The sequence below is a fragment of the Taeniopygia guttata genome, chromosome 4 (assembly GCF_048771995.1).
Source record: "Taeniopygia guttata chromosome 4, bTaeGut7.mat, whole genome shotgun sequence".
Classification (NCBI taxonomy): Eukaryota; Metazoa; Chordata; class Aves; order Passeriformes; family Estrildidae; genus Taeniopygia; species Taeniopygia guttata.
Genome location: NC_133028.1, coordinates 12,329,729 through 12,349,859, shown reverse-complemented (window position 1 = coordinate 12,349,859; position 20,131 = coordinate 12,329,729). Strand labels below are relative to the sequence as shown.

Below are 20,131 nucleotides of genomic sequence, written 5' to 3'. Positions count from 1 at the left end.
ATAACTTATACAGGTCTAAGTGCTGTGCTGCTTAATTCTTGCTTTGGACCTTTACAATTGCTGCATTGCAGCTTTTGCCAACCAAAAAAGTCTTTGAAACACTCAAACCCAGAGTTTCCATGCCTAGAGAATGAGGAAACACTCAGCAGTGATTTCACCCTCTGTGTAATTGTAAGGACTTACTAGAATGTAACATTGTCCATACATCTCCAGAGCAACAATGGCTGTTTTCTCTAGAACCCAGATTAGTCAAGAGCCCTGAAGATGACTAAGGATTTTATGCTAAATAGCCATTTGGAAACAGTTTAAGTTCTAAATCCACCTGCACTTCGGTTCTCTGTTTATAAAGGCATGTGGTTTAAAAGACATCAGATCAAATGCAATAGACATAAAAAGGCATTATCATGTTATCACACTGGCAGCCAAGACATTACTTTTTTAGCATTTGAGAGGTAGAATTCTTTGTTACTTAAGGTTTTAAAGAGTCCACTGAGAGATACAAAAGACACAGAATTCAGTTCAGAGGGAACGTGCAAGAAACACAGGCTGATATTTGTGTTCTCCTTAATTACCTAAATCTCCACAAGAAGACTATTTGCAAGGAAGACATGTCTCAAAGGCTGAAGACCCACTGGCAAATAGTGGAAGGAGACACTCAGAGCTCCTCTGTACTTCCATGTGTTCATTCTTGCAGACTTATTTCCCACATTATACAAGAGATTTAGTTTTTCTCTGTGTGTGTGGATATATTTGGTTGTCTTTTGTCAGAGCTCGTCAGATTCAGACCCAGCTGTGATATAATACAGTTAAATTATCTCACTTTTAGCAAAGTACTTACAAATAAGGAGCATTTTAAAACTTAATAGCAGAAGAAGAAAGATATCCTTCCCAAGAAGAATATTTGCTTAAAATCCTTTCATAAGCATCAAAGAGCTGTAAATGGGATTTCATGAAGTACTGTCTGCTTATAAAAGATCTGCTTTTTATCAGCGGTATCCCTCCTTTTGAATTTCACATCTAGATTACCCTCCATAGGAAGTGGCTTTTAGCTAGGGTGTCAACTCTGGGAATTCCTTGTAAAACACTCCATCCTTGAAGCATCATTTCTGATAGGCCACTAATGGAGAATCCTGCTTTTAAGGTTCTTTTCTTAACAGATGCACTCTACTACATGGCAATTAATTTAAGGATTATGCTGATTGTAATATTACTCTATCTTGGTCTGTAGCCAATGTATTCATTCATCTTTATTCATTTAAGAGATCTGATGTTCTTTTGTTTCCCCTTTTGAGACCTGGCTTCCTATTCAGCCGGCAGTTTCATTGCTTAATCACCCACTCTAAAGGGGCTACTCCTACAGCTACCAACTCCAGGGGGACTTCTTCACTGAAAATGCCATCTTTGCTTTGCTTTTAGAAGGGAAGCACAACAAAAATCTTATTGATGACAATATTCATTGGCATCAGCAGGGGTTTCATCTAAGTAGGGGCTGGAGGGTTGAAACCATTGCATCGTATGTTGCTATACCCATCCCCTGGGTTATAGCAGGTTATGTCAATTAAAGGGGATCTCAAAATCCCAGCAAGCCATTCATAGGAAAGGTTAAACTTGGGAAGAAAGTAACAGTCATTTACAGCATGGTTGACTTCTCTAGGCCACTGAACTGAAAATGTGTTTTATCTAAGGTTTAATCAGAAATCTGCATCAGGTTACTGGGACATAACTGACTTGGCACCAATCACAGTCAAAATCCAACTAAGACCATATGGAATCCCTTCTCTGACAGAGCAGGTGGATGCAAGGGAAACAGAATAGTAGAAAATGCCTTTAAGATGATGTTGGCAATGATAATTCATGATCAGCTAAACGCAGTGGATATCATGTGTACTATTTGCACTCAGACACTTTGTGCTGTCATTTTGGGTCACATACCTACTTTTTCTACCAGTGAGAGCAAGTTGTGATGCTTGCTGCCTCACCTCACATGGTATCAGCCCTCATTTCCCTTCCATAGCCTCTTCACTCTGAGCACTGCCTACTCCTCTAGCCAGCCACCTGGTTCCTCACAATTACACATAGGAGATTTTACACTGAATATAGACTTCACTGAAGTCAGCAGGAACATTTATTATTCATCAGCAATACACCTTAAAACTCTTTAGGACATGTACTACAGATGAAAACTTTTGTCTTGTGGCAAGCAAACATAATCCCAAAGTATCTCTGCTTCAGGGGAAAGATGACCATCTGCACACGTAGCAAGATTAGAAACCTGCAAATTATTTTGCTGCTCATCTCTATTCCCTCTTTCTCATACAAAAGCGTTTATCTCTCTCATAGGTACAAAACCCAAGTTGATCTCAACTAACTCCCAAGTGCTTCACAAGCCAGTGGCCTCTGCTGGCTCCTTCAAATTAAAATGAAAGTTTCACACTTTTACCACTCAAAAAATCTTGATTCTGAAAGAAATAGCAATGAAGAAGACAACAGATCCTGATCTCTCATCAAAAAAGTGGTTCATTGGCAGCAGTTGCTCTCAGCATTTGCAAGAAGATTCAGACAAGCACCCCACTGCATCAGATGTCTTCCCAGACAGCCACTGTCCCCTTTCCAAACCTGCCCAGCTTCCAGCAAAGCACAGCTCAGTTCTCTGTAGTGGCACCATCTATGATGCTGAAAACACTGATGGTCTGCTGAGGGCACTGACTGATGAACTTGCTGTGGCAGTTAAAGGAATCACTGCCCCAAACCCTTCCTTCTGTCCCTCTGCCAAAGGTTTCAGTCTCCATAGAAATGTCCCCAAAAGGACCTACTCTGAATGTAATTTAAGTCACCATATGGAACTGACATACAAAAAAGTAGCCACTTTTTCTATAGAAAAAAGAAAAGAAAGGATGTGTCACAGAATCATAGAAATGGTGGTTGGAAGTCCAAGAACTTATAGTGAAGCAGCTGAAGCATTGCCAGAGCTGCCAGGCTGAAGTCCAGTCCACTACACAGTGAATTTACCTATGTTCACCAACAGATGAGTAAACTGAGAGGGGGCAAGTCTGTTAAACAGACACACATGGGAACATGTAATTTTGAGTATTAAGCGTATGTTCAAGAGTAAAAAGGCATCCATAGTCCCAGACTTTGGTGTTTTAAAACAGGAAAAAAAAGTGCAGTCTAAATCAGCCATTATCTTGCACCAAGAGCAGAATAATACCACAAGACAGTGCTCTCATGCCCAGCACACAGCAGGCTTTTCAAACACTTCTGTCGAGTAACAGAGCAATCTGAGTGTAACATACACCATGTTAAATAAAGGTGAGTAGTAAAAAACATAATCAGGGGAGAGACAGAACAGATCCAAACCTAGACAAGGACTTTGGTCCACCATTCCACGTACTCACCATGTCCTGCATCTGTAGGATATGTCCCCCCTGGTGTCCAAAATTAATTGGCTGGCAGCTCTCACACTGCTGTTATCTCACACCAGAACACCACACATTATCCCAGCACTTTGTTCAGACCAAACAGAAAGTTTCCATCCTGAACCAGCGTGTCACACAGCAGAAAACCAGATGAATGGATTTTTTCTCTCTCAAAGTATTCTGGCATCTTCAACAAAGCCTACTTGCTTCTTATCGCTCTTCGTACCTATTCTAAAGGTAACAAGTAAAATTATTCTCTGTGACCACTCCTCGGAATTTCTTCAGTCTCCCCATTTTTCTACATCTTTTTTTTTTCTCATGTAGTGCCAGATCTTCTCTTTTCTTTTCTTGTTACGCTCAGTAGTGAGATCCTTCCTCTGTAACACCACATTTTTGTGCTCTCTGTCTCCCTGTGCCTTACAGTCTGTCAGCTCAGGATCAGCAGTGCATTTCCCCACTCATATACCAATCCTTGGACCATACCTAGGAGGATGATTCCCTTTTTTTCCCCCCAAGGGATTCAGGCACCATTTTCCTCTCCCAAATGCCTCCTTGCATTTGCTTTGGTGACTATTCTGCCTTTGCTCAGTAGAATGGTGTTCACACCTCCTCTTCACTGAGCTCACACACATTATGTTTTAATGGGTGCAGTTGCTGCTGGAACAAACACGTCCTGTCACAGGCATTTAACGTGCCACATGCCTTTTTCAAACCATGCTACCATTCTGAGTTCATCTAAGCTCAGGCCTTGCTTGAAAATTGCCAACTGCTACCAAAACACATAAGCCAAAATAATTTGTAACAGGCATTTCCGTGTCATCATCTTCATTGATTCCTTGTAATATGCTGCACAAGAGGAGTGTAATAGTGATGTTAAAAGCAATGGGCTGAGGGGCATATCCTGAAAAATCTGGTCTGCGTGAGAACATCCTGCACAACCCAAGCACAAAAGATTGCCACCTCCTGCAGAAAAACACCTTGGCAATGAATGTGGTGGCTGTCCATACTACAAAGGCTGGGAAAAGTGCTCCTGGACTCTTGGCCACCCTTACCTTATGCACACCCTCTCCATCCCCACTAACACTCCTGAACCAGCAGTTTGAAATCCACCTGCCAAGGACTTCAACACAGTGCAGAAGACATCACTGAAGTGCTTACACTGACTGGTTCATTTCTATTATACACCCCCAGCCTGGTCTGGTGTTTCAAATGCAGAGGTCCTTCCCCTCCCACAGTAGTTACACAGAAGGGCCCAGTTTCTCCAGTCTGACTCACAACTGAGTGGCACCTTACACAGGCAGCAGAACAGCCACAAATGAGTTAAAATGCAAGAAGCATGAATTTTCACAAGCTGAAATGGAAAGGAAAAAAGGGGCAGATGACACAAAAAAACCCTGTGCAGATCTGTGAATGAGAGCAGCGAGATGCCCCGTGCCAGAGAGGGCTGTGTGCAAGAGTGTCTTTACCATGAGCAGGGGCAGAAGGAAAAGCAGGAATAAAGCTGCTTTGGGTAAAAGAGGTGCAGGGGCTATCAGTCAGGCCCTGCTGTCTGAAGGAGGCAGGCGGTGAGGCACAGTCCGGCTAAGGACAAGGGCAAAATTATGGCCATGTGCACCAAGAGCAGTAACCCAGACAGGATACCACAGGGTTGTCTTCCCAAGAGTGGTATCTGCTTCCACACCAATCAGAGGTGAAACTATTCCCAGTTCCTGATGCTGCAGACCTGATCCCAGAGGGAAGTTTTGGCCAGGTACTGACTGCTGACTGCAGCGCCTGTGGCGGGATGCTGTTGCTGGCATTGCTGTTGTGTGCTCAGGACAGCTTGTGGCCCCATGCAAGTAACACAGACTTGTATTACTGGAAAATCCACAGCAAAGTATCAGCACCCAGGACACCATCAGAAATTAGTTTCTCACTTCTCCAATGAATTCAGGAGCCAGTGCAGCTCCAAAAAGCAGGAGTGTGAGTGGGGGAAATGTTAAGTACAGTAACAAGTGACATTTTTATCATATTTGATCATCAGTGCTGTTGCATACGTCTACAGAGCTATCACATTTCCTTAGAGCCCAGAAGACTTGAAGCTACAATGTATTTCCTTAGTGGCCAGATGAAACATCTGGTTTACCACACCAGAATGGGGCTTCAGAAGATACACACAGATAGACCCTGTGGGTTCTTGTGGGACAGGCAGCATGTACAAGGTCTGACACAAAGTGCCTGATTTGCTTTTGCTGGAAGACAAAGGCCAGAAGTGTAAAAAAACCTCAAAACAGTCCAGCCTTGATGCCTGCCAACTTCACTAATGTTAATTTATGCCTTTGATTTGGTCACAAAACTCAACAGTAATGTTAATGAATATTTATTTATAGAAGCTTCAGCACATCCCATTTCAAAGAGAAAAGGCTGAGGTTTGGGCTTTCTTTTTCACAGCAACCCTCTCCACAGCACAGAGAAAACAATTATGAAAAGTGATGAAATTAAAAGGAACTGTTGATTCTAAGGCAAAGACTCTTCAACTTTCTCATTCTACTCAAAACCGCAGAGCAAAGAACTAGCTATGGGTGTGACCCGGTTACACTCCAGCTTCAAATGAAGATTGAGCCATGCACAAAGCACCTTACACCCACCCAGAGGGAAACCGGGGCTTCTCCCAACCCAGACATGCCCTGAGTAATTGTAAGTCACACAACGCACTGAGGAACGAGGCAAGAGGAGCCATCACCCCAAAAGCCACTGCAGCACCCAGGTTCAGCCCTGGCCACCAGACACTGCTGCCTGTTGATAGTGGAAACCTGCATAAATGCGGCATTTTGGTATCATGAAACTCAGCTTTTAGAAGGACGTTTTTTCACTCACGATCAAATATTTTGACTGAAGGATGCTTTTATTGTACAGGGAGAAAATCGCGAGGAGCTTACAATCTTTGTAAGACTGGCTCCACTAATGCCGATGAGCACCGGGTTTGCTCAGGAAGGTGCCACACCCACCCGCTCCTTCAGCTACCGAAATTTGCCCCGCCACACCGCGCCAGCTTTCCAGGGAAAGCTCCACGAACCCAAGCAATCTTGTGCCACAGCAACAGTGACCCCATCATCCACCGGTCCAGTCCCCCAAGAGGAAAGCAACAACCTGGAGACCAACACCGGTGCTGGGGGAAACCTCTGCCGTGTGAGCAAGCTCCGGGGGCGATTTCCCCCACCACACCCCTATCCGCCAGCTCTGCCTGTTCTTTATCTCAGCCCCTGTATACCAAATCGTGTGTATCAAGCGAAAGCATATACTCCAGGTCCTTTCTTTCTGGCATGGAAAGCACACCGTATTGTAGCTCTCTCTGCACGGGTACAAAAGCATCGAGCGGGAGACAGGCACCGACAGAAGAGGATGCTTATGATTAACTCTTTGACTTCTGATTTCCACCACGCCTGATGTATTAATAGCGCGCAGAGGTGTTGATGCCGGCATCATGGCGCTCTTTGATTTTCCACGCTTCCCCCCACGCCCACGCTCACCCACCTCCCATTTCTCCGCACCCTGTGCCTCCCCCCGGCCCACCGCCCCTGCCCCGCCGAGGCTGCGCTGCCCCTGCCCGCTGCGGGGGGCGGTGGCAGGGGCACGTTGTGCTGCGGTGGTCCCCTCCCTCTTTTGTTCTGCCTCGCCCGGCGGCCGAGCCTCCCCGGGCCCGGCTCCTCGGGAGGGCGGTACCCCCGGCCCCAGCCCCGACAGCGCCGGGACGAGCCCCCCGCCGGCCCTCCCTCCCCTCCCCGCCCCGGGCTGGAGCGAGCACACAGCGCTGAGCCCCGGCTGGGCGCGGGCGAGCAAGGGGAGGCAGAATACAATAAAGAAATAAAATAAAAAATGAATTAATGAAATTTTAAATTAAATCAGTCCTCGCGCAGAGCTCCCAGCGGGAGGAGGACGGGCGGCGGCGCCCGCACCGCGCCGCTCCGGCGAGCGGCGGCCCCGCAGCCTGGGGCTGCCCGCGGCCCCGGGCACTGCGCGGCGCGGCGCTCCCGCCGCACGCCCTTCCCCGCCCGCGAACAAAGGAGCGCGGGCAGCGCTCGCTGCGCCCGGGGCCGCTTACCGTTATGTGCGGGATGCTCTTCTTGCCCTGGTAGGACATGTCGGCTCTCCCTAGCGCCGGGAGCACGCAACGAACCCGAGCAGCGAGCCGAGCCCAGCGGAACAACACCGGCGGTGCTGAGACGAATAATAATGCGAAGCCCGGTCGGGTGATGGGGCGGGGCGGGGGCGACCCGGCACAGCGGTGGAATGGGGGCGAAGTTCCGTCGCCCAGAGGAAGGGGAGCCCGGCAAACCCGGCACCTTTTTTTTTCCGGCTGCAATCAAACAGGGACGCGGCTCCCGGGGGGGTCGGCGAGCGCTGCCTCTGCCGGCGGCAGCAGCGCCCTCCCGGCTGCAGGTCGGAGCAGGATTCGCTCAGCGCAACCCAGGAAGCGTTTCCTTCCCTCCTGTCCCCCACCCCTCCGCCTGGCCCCCCTTCACAGCCCATCAATCCAGCCGGAGCCTCCCTCCCTCCTGCACCGGCTCCGGGAAACGCCGCCCCGCCGGCTCCGCCGCCGCCCCGCTCGCACGCTGAGGTCACCGGCAGGCTCCCATGCGTGGGTTGCCGCAGGGTGGGGACGGGGGATACAACCCTCGGCGGTGGGTTCTGCTGTGCTGCATATGGCAATGGCACTGCCTGCCCCGTCCCCACGGCATGAAGCCTGATGGCAGTGCTCTGCACTGTCCCCATGGCACTGTCCCCACAGCACTGACCCTGATGGCACTGCCCTGCGCTGTCCCCATACCACTAATCCTGATGGCATTGCCTTGCACTGCCCCTGATGGCCCTGCCTGCTCTGTCCCTGATGGCACTGACCCAGGTGGCACTGCCTTCTCTGTCCTCACTAACATCTCTGACCCTATCAGAACTGTCATGCTCTGCCCTCCTTGCCACTGCCTCATTGTCACACACCTGCTCTGTCCTGTGCCCATGGAGCTCACGGGGGATAACACAACCAGGCCAGGCCAGGTAGATGCTATATCAGCAGCTGCTGGAGAGGTCAAATGGCAAGCTGAAACCCTTCTGTCTTTTCTCTGTCCCACAGAATGCCTCCCTCCACCCATGGTGCTTGAGGGTAAAAGGCACTGCAAAGCTGTGCCCAAGTTAATTCCCTCAAGGACATGCACTCTGGAGCTCTTAGCACACCCACCCCTGTGATAAACACAGAGATAAAAGCCATTGAGCACCCAGGACACATCCCTGACACATCTTCCCAGAAATCATTGTTTGAAACTTGTAAAAAACTCTGGATGTCACTACACAGGGGTCACCTGTATCTGCTGCTTACAGTGCATCTCCCTAAGCCACTGGCTAAATTTTGCCTGCTTTACCTCTAACCTCATCCTCACCTCACTTTGGTCAACTTTGCAAGCACAGTGGGATCCAGAGAAGCAGTGTGCAGTGTGTGCTCACTACCCTGAGTCCCAGGGTGAACTAGGAAGCAGGGAAAATGGGGATGCAGCACCATGGATGTGCTAGAAGATGGGGTGTGCTGTGCCCTCCCACTGCCCCAGGGTCCTGATCAAAAAAACTCAGGAGTTCAGGTGAGCTAGAAAAGAGAAGACTGCACTGCAGCTGGCAGCCTCTGAAGGCAACCCTGGGGTCGTTGCAGAGAAAGCAGCAGCATCCCAGGCACAGTGTCCCACCAAGCCCTGCCTGCTCGCTGCAGTGTCCCACCACAGCAGACACCCACTGGACTGCACAGGAGGCCATGTGGCACCTGCATGCAATGCCCAGGCCAGAGCAAACCAGCACCCCATTCATGCCCAAATTGAAGAGGGGTGAAAAGAGTGGATACTCAGTTCAGCCTGTGGAAAGAGTGTGGACAAGCCACAGAGGCTCCAGGCTGTGTACTCAGGAACAGGGTGTATCCATGCAGAAGCATCACTGCAAGGCCGCATTTCTTTCTAAGGGGAAATCAATGACAGCCTGGGATCCCATGAGAGCCATCCCCTGGGGTCTGCCTCCAGCCTGCATGCCACCGACGGGGCTAAGATGGAGATGCACAGCCGTCAGGGGCCGGCCAGCCCACCGGCTCACTTCCTCCTTGAGCCTGCAATGAGTCCAGGCTGCAGACCCAGGGAAGGGGAGCCCAGGGCAGAGGTCTCGGCCGATCCTCCCGCCTCCCGCGCTCCCTGCCGGGGAGACAATGCAGGCGCAGAGAGAGACGGGGGAGCAGGGCCAGAGACAGGGCGGGGGGTCGGGGCAGATCCTGGAGCTGTGCCTGGGACAGGCTCCGCAGAGTTTCCCCGGCGAGTTCGGGAGTGCAGCGGGCCCGGCTTTGTTCCGGGGGCGGCCGGGAGGCGCTGAGGGACCCGAGCTGCCCTCCAGCCCCCCGGCACGGGCAGGAAAGGAAACGAGAAAACTCATCGCCATCACTTACAAAGGAAAACGATTTCTGGGGTCGCCCCCTCCGGCCCCGCTGAGCTCTGCCAAGTGAGGTAGTTCAGGGCCAGCCGGGCTCTCCCCAGAGCATCAGCGTGCCTGGGAGGAGGGGGCCGCGCCTCCCCGACCTGCCGTGCCGAAACTCCCCCGCGAAGGCGGCCCCCTGCCCCTGCACCGGCGAGCGGGGCTCTGCGGCACGGCTCGGCCCGGCTCCGCTCGGTACAGCAATCTCGGCTCCGCTCGCCCAGCGAGCGGGGGCGGCGGCTCCCACCTCCCCAGCCCGGGCCCCGCTCACCTGTCCATTGTCCTGGCCCTGCAGCAGCTCCTTCCCCATGGGGTATTTGATCTCCACGCCCGGGGTCTTGTCCTCCCGGTCTCCCGGGGAGCTGATGACGGAGCCGGAGATCTCGCTGATGTCGCTGGCGGTCTCGCTGTAGTTGTCCCCTCCGTCCAGCATGTCGTGCCGGCTGCCGCTCCGCGGGGTCCGGGACCCCTTCTTCCCCACGCTGTAGGCATCGAAGTCGATGGTTTTGTTCTCATAGGCCCCCTCCACGGAGGCGAACATTCCCCCGTATTTCTGTCGCGGTGTCTGAGCTGTCGTGCCCGGCCTAGCTAGATACACAGGCAGGTCATCTTCTTTATTCCAGTTCCTCTTTCTCTCGGCCATTCTCGCTGTCCGGATCTCCCTCTCTCTATCTCTCTCCCTGCCTCCCACTTCTCTGCACCTTCCACTACCGGGATAGGCTGCTGGTGAACATAAAAATGAATGGATGGATGCAGCAGTGGTGGAGCTGGGTTGGCTGGTGGGATCTTTCCGTTAGGGACCTGCAAACGTTAACCTCCTTCCCCCACCCACCCCCCCGGAAAAAAAAAAAAAAAAAGAAAAAGAGAAAAAAGGAAAAAAAAAAAGAAAAATAAGGGAGAAGGAAAGAAAGAAAGAGAGAGAAATAAATCCGAGCGGGATTTAAAAATAGCCGTGTTAGTAAAGAGCACGTGAAAATAAAGTACAAAGAGCGGAGCGGAGAGGGTGGCAGAGGCAGGTGATTGGAAAGCCCCTGACGAATGGGAAGAGCAGCAGCGATTCCCCGAGCAGGGACCGCAGTGCACAGCTCCCCCGGTATAGAATGATCCGGGGGGCGGGAGGCAGGGGGAGGAGGCAGGGAGGGAGCCCGCCGCATGCACACACGGCCGGTGCCAACGGGGTCCTGCCCTGCGGGCGGGAGGGCGCCGGTCACCCGCTGCTGCGTGGCTTCGGGGCTGGAATGAAAGGGAGGCGAAAAGAAAAAGAGAGAAAAAAAAAAGAGAGAAAAGCTCCGAACCTCCCCAGCCCCCCCCGGACGAGCCGGAGGGAGTTTCTCCCACTTTGCTCACTCACATTGCCCCCGCCCCCCTCCGCGGGAGAGGCTGCGGCGCTGCCCGGGCGGGGCGGGGGGCGCGGCCGCGGCAGCCCCCGGTACGGGCGGGGGATGGGCCAGCGTCGCTCGGGGTCCGTCTGCGGCCGCAGGGGGAGCGGCGGGGAGAAGAGCGAGGGGTGGCCGGAGTGTGGGAGGAAGCAAAACCAGCCCCTGCCTCAGGGCAGGGGGGCCGGCGCCGCCAATGCCGCAGCAGCTGCTGCCCGCGGGGGTGGAGGCGGCTCTGCTCCGCCCCGCCACCCCCGGCTGCCGCTCCCCGCTGCGGCGGCGCGGAACGGGCGCCCGACCCCTTCGCACGCCGCGGGGGCAGCGGGCTGCAGGAGAGGGGCTGCAGGAGAGGGGCTGCAGGAGAGGGGCTGCAGGAAAGGGGCTGCAGGAGAGGGGCTGCAGGAGAGGGGCTGCAAGAGAGGGGCTGCAGGAGAGGGGCTGCAGGCAGGGCTGCAGGCGGGGTGCTGCAGGAGAGGGGCTGCAGGAGAGGGGCTGCAGGAAAGGGGCTGCAGGACAGGGGTTGCAGGCAGGGGCTGCAGGCGGGGGCTGCAGGCGGGGGCTGCAGGAGAGGGGCTGCAGGAGAGGGGCTGCAGGACAGGAGCTGCAGGAGAGGGGCTGCAGGCGGGGGCTGCAGGAGAGGGGCTGCAGGCAGGGGCTGCAGGAGAGGGGCTGCAGGAGAGGGGTTGCAAGAGAGGGGCTGCAGGAGAGGGGCTGCAGGCGGGGTGCTGCAGGAGAGGGGCTGCAGGAGAGGGGCTGCAGGAGAGGGGCTGCAGGGTAGGGGCTGCAGGACGGGGGCTGCAGGACGGGGGCTGCAGGCAGGGGCTGCAGGAAGGGGGCTGCAGGCAGCAGGCCCCGGCCCTGACACGGAAGTGATCGCGCCGAGCGCTGCCTGAGCCGCGGCCCCGCCACCGGGCACGGGGCGCGGGCTCCGCGGGCCTGGGTGCGCTGCCCACGGCCCCGAGTGTCCGCCGGGCCCCCAGGAAGGCGCGGAGCCGAGCGTGTCCCGCGGATCCCCCTCGGAGCGGCTGGAGCGCGGCTCGCCCCCCGGAGCTGTCCCTTCAGCACCCAGCGAGCCTCCCGGGCCCGCCCGGCGCTTGTCTGACTTGGCCTCGGCAGAAGGAGACAAACCAGGGAGGGCTTCGTTTCACTGTGGGGCATCCAAGTTGCCAAAAGCAAGGGCAGGAGGAGTAGAGAGTGTGCTCCCCTCAGCTCTCTGCAGAGCCGGCTTCAGAAAGTCCATCCTTACAGCCCTGCCTTACAATCATCCTGAGATTTGGTGCCTGAGATCATCCACCAAATTCACAAGTCCTTGGACACTCCTCTCCTGCACCAGCAGACAATCTGCAATTGTCACAGGCTTTGACTATGCCAGTAGTTACATAAGGGACATTTTCTGTTGCTCTGAAATAATATATTGTAACAAACTGGTCTGAGATTGATTATGTGACTAAGCAGTTTGAAGCAGTGCATCAATCACAAGGCCTGTTTATTGCTCATGTACAAAGTGATGCTTGAATACAAGCCCAACCACACTGCACTGTTGTCTTTGGTCCACAGGCATACCTGGTGGTCCCAGCATGAGAAAAATTACAAGTTACTAATTGCAAAGCAGGAAAAGTGGGAGAAATCTGGGATTTCATCAGAAATTAGTCCAGATAACCATCTTTCTCATCAACAACTACCCATGGACCCAAACCATGTGAAAAAGCAGTGATGTGACATACCTGAGCAATGCCAAAATACATCCAAGGAAAACATCTCTCTTTTCTGCACTTATGATCCAGTGGGACCTGCTGTCTTAAATGCTGTGTGTGCATTCAACACTATAGGTGCTGTTCACATGAGCAATTAGTAAGATAGTCAAAATTTCACTTATTGGTAATCAGCACACTTATTTTAGTCAACTGCCATTTATGAGCATATATTGCCCAGCTTTCTATAGCTCACTTAATAAACCATATTTCCACATTAACACGTTAATATCATAGAGAGGTTTCACTGATGCATGTGAAAAAAAAAAAAAAAAAGTATAGCTCGTATTGATTCATTGCTTCCTTAGTCTTCTCTTCTATGGGAAAATACTGGGATTTTTTTCCTGATGGTAACATTGAGGTTTATTGATCATGTTGGGGGAAAAAAAAGTCAATTTTTTCTACACAGGACACCAAACCATGTCAGTCAGTGAAATATATAGGTGGTACATGGATTGTGATGTGTAACTTGCCTGTCTTTGCAAGTATTGGAAAAATATTCATTTTATGAGTTATTTCTTTGCAATCAAGAGATTAATTCCAGAATAAAAACTTCTGAAGGTCCCATAGTAGGTCTGATATGTTGCATAGTGCATACATCTGCTAAATGAAGAGCATTTTTATTTATCATCCATAAAGCTAAGAAAGATGGACTCTGTTTACACTTGGGATCTAGTTAGATAACACTGTTCAGGTTTCCAGAGCACTCATGGTTTTTTAAATAAAAAAAAATTAATGCTATTTTTTAAGCATTAAGTCAGGAGATTCATATTAATTCTGATACATAAGGAGACCACAAGACTCAGAGAACATGTCAGATCAGTGCTTTAGAAAATAGCATTAAACTTTCTAGTTGGAAACAAGCATAAACTAATATCAGAGTCTGTCTTTGCTTTTAAATGTTTTGGGTTATCTTCATACCATAGGCCTTAGTTTACTAAAAACTATTTTCAGTCACCAGATGCAGTCTGTTCCTTTGTTAAGTAAGAGATCAAATTGCAATTTTAGGTGCTACCGAAGCAGACTCAATTGCATCCTGATACCCTGGCATCCTGTGAGTTTGCCTAAAAGCACGTATGCAGCTTTGGAGAAATATATTGCTTTGGTATATTCACTTCCAGACAGCGCATCTCATCCTGTTTTGACATTGCTTGATGAAAAGAGGACTGAACTTGATTGAAAGTGCACAGTCTTCCTATAGGACCTTTATTCCAAATAGACTAGAGGGGTGATAGCAGCAAACCTAGAGACACACTTGCTTCACACTACAAAACCTGCAACGTCTTGCTGGATAAAAGCCCAACAAGAAGGGTGTCACATACCTTGGCTTCGTTTGTAGGTGAGCTCTTTCAACAGCATGAACATCATGAGCTAGAACAGAACTTCCCTGGTGCAGGGCCTTAGAGAATGTGCAATGTGCGTTTTGCACCTATTTTTTGCTATTTTGCATTTTACAACAGAATCATTGAAGCAAAAAATGCAGGAACGGTCCAAAGGGAATGAATGTGAAAGACACGAGTTCTCATTCTTCCAGAGTAGTGACTGGAGTTGCCAAGTCACTGAGTCAGTCTCCCTGTCTGCTCTGTGGGACTGCTGTATCTCTGCCAGCAGTGTCCTCCTCCCCCCACAAAAGCCCTTCCCATGGATTGGTGATTTGAACTGTCTCCTGACATATAGGAACTGTGAATCCAAAACACAGCTACAAGCTGGGAACGGCTCAGGTTACCCACTTCATGGCAGTGATACAGCCCACAGTATTCTGCCAACTCATATTAATTCCACTAACTCGGCAGAAACTGAATGGCAGCTCCCCCACCAAAAGGAGCAAGAGCTCGGGTGTAACAATTTCCTCACCCTGTTAAAAGATCAGGTGGCCCTCTCCTCAAAACTGAGACTTCCTGGGTTGCTATCCATGGACACAGTTGTACATAGAACTGTATTTCAGAAGCTCTGTCACCATTTTAAAGTTAAAATAATAAAATTATAATGTTTTTAATTTAAAATATGCATACATTTAATATACAAAATTATACAAATTATACATTTAGCTAACATAGAAAAATACATCTTGTTAACAAGATAAAATGTCAACATATCTTACATAATTTGTGAGAGTTACAAATCTGTGATCATCAAGTAGACTTTGTGACTTCATTACAATTCTGTATCCTCCTAGTTACACTAAATATTAATACATATGTACAGTTGATATCAATGGCAAATGTCTTAGAGTGGAAATCTTTGCTGAAGAGTTATCCAGAAGGTTTTAATGAAACAGTTAAAACATGAGTGGCCTCTTTTATACTATTGAAGCTTCTCACATAGCTGGAACTAATGTGACACCCATTGACAGGGTGGTCATGGGTCAGAGTTTAAACTTTTTGCATTTATTTACAAACACCCCTCTCTCCCCAGTCTAACTGCTACATCTGCTTAATAAGTGTCATCACACCATATATCCCAACTTTTTTGTGCATTCTTTGGTACTTCTTCAAATGGATCCAAATTTATGGCCCTCACAACTGCTTTTTATGACTTTTGGTTACCACTCCTCTGTTGGCTGTGCAAAAGTGTTAAACAGTTGTACAGTTTTGTAGAGCTCAAAAGGCAAGATCTCTGTACATTATTCATCCCAGATTAGTCATAAATACCTCAGGAGGTGGAGAAATATTTTTGTTTCAGTCAATAAATATGTGCAGTAAATCTTCACTCCTTATTTAATTTACATGGTTTTCTTTTCCAAGTTCCAAACAAAAGACAGAAGTGTAAAGTTATAAATAAGCTATAAAAATCTGTTTCATGCTGGGCCTTGTCTTACATACTGCGAGCCACATAATAATTTTCTTTCAAATATTTACAACTTCTCTAAAACTTGCTTGTCATCACAGGGAGCAAAACAGAAGACCATCAGCAGTCTGATTATCAAGCCTTCTTTTTTTTTTTTTCTTTTTTTTTTCTTTTCTTTTTAATTTAGCTCTGTACCAACAAATTGTTCTTAATTCCTAAAAGATAAAATTCACTCATGACTTAAAAGCTTATTCAGCTTTTCCTAAGAGCTGCTTAGGACCATCCATGAGTGATACATGAATTGCCTCATGCAGTCTTTTTTGGCACTGGAGTGGTTTTCATCTGTTAGTTACATTTTCCCTCTTTTTGAAAAAGACCACAGTCCAGAGAGTAGAGAAATGAGGTTGTTTGGCATCGGTTAGTGCACACTGCACAGGAACCTCTCACATTGGAATTTACATTTGCATATTCATATTCCCAAAGCAATGAATAAAAGAGAAACAATAGTGAACAGAGATTTATACCACAGATCCCAGCAACTCCAAATCAAGGCAGGTGTCCAAAACTACTAATCTCTCTTTTCATCTCCTACAGCATTAAAGAGAACATGACACCCCACATACCTACCACATCTGAGAATTTCTTAAGCCAAGCAGAAGCAAGCATGAAGTCTTGGTCCCAAGAAAGCCCGTGGAAATTTGCCAGTCACTTCAATGTTACAAGCATTTAATCCAGTATATTTAAACTTTCTCCTTTTTTTTTTTTTTCAGCTTTTTTTTTCTACCTTTAACTGCAACTTGTAACTTTCCTAGTATGGATACCTATGGTAGAATTTAAGTTAGCTATATTTTTAGATGATATCCTATACAAGAAATAGTATACCCTCTTTCCTAATATTTCTACAGGGGCAAAAATTCCTGTCCATAATCCCATGGCTACTGATTTCTAATGCAAATATATTTAGAGCCAAAGGCACAATATATTTTAAAGGACTTCTTCTAAAGCAGGAAAGAGGTTTGAACAAGTTTCTGTAATCCTAGGGCCTGTTACCCTTCTGCCTCCTTAAGGCACTAAAGGATTTCCAGAGGATTAGTGGCAAAACCCAGCATGCACATATCCCTCCCTCCACCCCATAAACACAGTAAATTCAAATATTAAAAACCTTCATCTGCAAGTGAGAAATACAGGTAGATTTATGAAACACAAAAATCAGAGTTCCCACTTTTCAAAAGGCCACAAGGACAAACATCAGCCATGCTTTAGCAGGCAGCTTATCCTAGGAGCTCTGCTGTGTATGTGACACATTTCCCAGCAGCTGCATTATTCTGAATATAACGTGATTATCACGCCAGAGTCAATCATTGTACTTGCAGCATTTGCCAACCATAGTGGTGTGAAGAACAGAATTTGGGATTTAAAGGTCACTTAAGGAGCAACCTGTAAGCTGTATTTTCAATATCCTCCAATGATCTACGCAGTAAAGTATACATAAATAAGTGAATTGACAAAGAAACCATATTTTCCATGAAACATTACCCATCTTGCCTAATTAGAGTGACAGAAGGAGATTGCATTTACTCACAGAACTTAGCAGCATCTTAATTTTGACTAAAGAATTTGGCCAAAACAATGTTGTGCACATACAGCAATCAGAACACAGCACCCAATTTTTCCTTCTCTGAAGGTTTACCATGAAATGACAATACATGTAAAGCATGTCCTGGCAACTCTACCATGTATAGCACATTAAACAATTTAACTTCTGCTTAGTGAAAGAAACTCAGACTCTCTAACAAGTAGACAACACTTTTCATCGTAAGGCAACTAGAAAATAATTACTAGGCTCTCTGTCTTAGCAATCTCACATGAAAAGTTAACTGCTTTCTTCCAGTGATTTGAGGTAAAGTTGGGGTTTTACTTCCAATCCTCAGCCACATGAAACATATCCACTGGTCTATCAATGCAATTAATAAGCAGACTTTTCCAAAATTGGTTGGAAAATTTTTGGATGAGGAAGTGATAGAATTTCAAGGAGATTGATGTGGCACAAACCACAATGAATGAATAGTGCTCTACATTCCTTAAGCTAATTGTTCTAAAATGAAACCAAAAGGCAGAAAGCTTAAGATGTTACAAAATGGATGGCTTCATTATCAACATTTATAATTTATAGTGGGAGGTTTTGCATAAATACTAGGAAAGAGGCCTGGTATTTTAGTTCAACACTTAATTCAGAAGAAAGAAGTAGGGTTTAATTGCCTGAGTGTTGTAGAAATTATGTATGTTTTCATGTAGATAGTATGCAAATGGTTAGAAACCTACACATATGTCATTTCTTTATTTTAGGAACTTGTAGTTAAGCTTCACACGTTACCATGACAACATGTCATCCTGTTACTAATTGTAATCTAGAAATGCACATTACATTAATCTGATTTGGGATTCCACGGTTTATTCTGCTTCTGCTTTCTTTCAAAGAATATCTGTAATTACTGGGCAACTACGCATTGTAAAGACAGCCCATCCTAGTAGTTAGCTCAGCATTAAAATAGAAAAAGGGAAATACAAGTCATAAAACAGTTATCAAAACTGAAAGTGCATCACAAAGTAGGAGTCTGAGAGCAGCTGCTGCCATCCAGGTCAGCCCGAGTATTGCCACTGCCTCAATAGTGCTCTGTGCCTCTAGTTACAGAACGGGTGGAGGCACCCACAGGACTCCTTAGGTACAGGTCTGGTGCCTGCACTCACACCTCCCTGCCTTCCCAAAGGGTTCTCAGAGGTGACCTGTAGGGTTTGTGGTGTGTAATCTGTATTGTGCAGCATGGCTGCAAAATGTGTTTGTGTCCTACGTGCTGCTGCCAACCAGAGTGCACAAACCAGAGTGCACAAACGTGCCTGTTTCAGGAGAAGCATGTGTGCCTGCAAGTGCTTTATCTGAAAGTTAAATTCAGTGTGGCCTATTCATGTGGTTGAAAAACTTGGAGTATTAGGACAGAGCACTTTGATGTTCCAAGTGCCTCTCAGCACACACGAAGATCATTTCCAATTCCAACTTACCCTTGTAAAAATGCCATTCTGTCTCATTTGCTAAACAGTTTGTACCCTCAAGTATCACATCCTCAGATATACTAAACATCCCAACTCAGATCAAAGGCTTTTTCAGGAATGCTCAAAGCCACACAAGGCTGAAGATACCCCATATCCACATAGGCAGACCTATGAAGGTGGAGATTGTGCTTAACTTGGTAATTGCTTGAAGATGCAAATACCGAGATCCCAAGAAAACAAAACAAAACTCAGACTCAAACCACACATTGGGTTGGGTGTGCATGGCCAGCTTCCACTACAGCAGGTGGCTAAAATGGCACAGATGGTAACTTAGGGCAGCTTCTCACTTTTTTCCATAGCAGAGCAGCTATGGAAAACCACATTTCATCCGTCCTTCAGAGCTCTCCAGCTTCTTCTGTGTGATTGATACATTCTTCCCTGGACAAGAGGAAGGAGGAGAAAAAAAGAAAAGGAAGGAAAAAAAAGACAAAAGCATAATGTAAGTATCTGTATTTTTACAATTTAAGGAATTGTGTGTTATTTATCCAAGGTCAAAATAAAGCAGTTGGGAAGCAGTGTGCCCAGGTTCTTCCATAAAAACACAGCATAATGGCAGCACATTGTAGAAACTGAACTGCCCAGAACCTGTTGAGACATTCTCCCATGATTTACTGATTTAGGTGAAAAGCATATTCCATGCTTTTCTCTTTTGCTAGTCATTCTTGTACATAAGACAAACTTCCATTTATCAATATGGAAATAAACATTCCCTGTCATCTTTTCAACACCATTCCATAACCCACTTGGCAGGGATCTACAGAAGCCCATGGATAAAGTTCAACTCAAGGGATGACAGCCATCACAAATCCAACTTTCCAAATAAGTCCTATTTCTATGACCCTTCTCAGGGTTTTTATTTGCATCCTTCCACAGATATTAAATTTCAAAGCCTGCAAAACATTTTATCAGGCTTTACAATTTCCAGTGAGGCTGTCATTATTACTGTTAAACTTCATCAGTGATGCACTGCCTGCATACTTAACTCTGTCTGAAACTTGATATCTACTGGAGAAACACTCAACACATCAGGAGTACAGAAAATGATAATAGCATAGAGAATTTTGTTACAAAGATAATATTGCAATTATTATTATAATAAATGGCTGGTGACAGTAATTAACTGTCATTACTAAAATGCATTCCAGTCACCAACATGCCCCTCAAAAGAGAAAAATTAAAAACTGGGAAAGAAGAGAGCCTTTATGGCTTATACTTCAGGATG

General features: G+C 47.7%; 2 protein-coding genes across 4 annotated transcripts in view; both read right to left on the bottom strand.

Annotated features, from left to right (window-relative positions):
• The window catches only part of CRMP1 (collapsin response mediator protein 1), a 49,314-nt gene extending 38,648 nt beyond the window's left edge, over positions 1–10,666 (bottom strand). Inside the window, exon 1 of one of the 2 annotated variants that reach the window (XM_002196345.7) lies at positions 10,159–10,666. In XM_002196345.7, coding sequence (XP_002196381.2) covers positions 10,159–10,530 — 372 coding nt within the window. In that variant the 5' untranslated portion in view covers positions 10,531–10,666. Of the gene's footprint in view, positions 1–7,497; positions 7,902–10,158 lie in introns of those variants that run through there. The other variant, XM_030270726.4, reaches the window with a different exon arrangement.
• Positions 10,667–14,973: 4,307 nt separating this feature from the next.
• C4H4orf50 (chromosome 4 C4orf50 homolog) overlaps positions 14,974–20,131 on the bottom strand; it is an 85,880-nt gene continuing 80,722 nt past the window's right edge. For both annotated transcript variants that reach the window (XM_072927989.1, XM_041715658.2), the window contains one exon: positions 14,974–19,287. Coding sequence is in view for 1 of the 2 variants with exons in the window: in XM_041715658.2 (XP_041571592.2) it covers positions 19,234–19,287 (54 nt within the window). In the remaining variant the exon portion in view is untranslated. The remainder of the gene's footprint in view (positions 19,288–20,131) is intronic.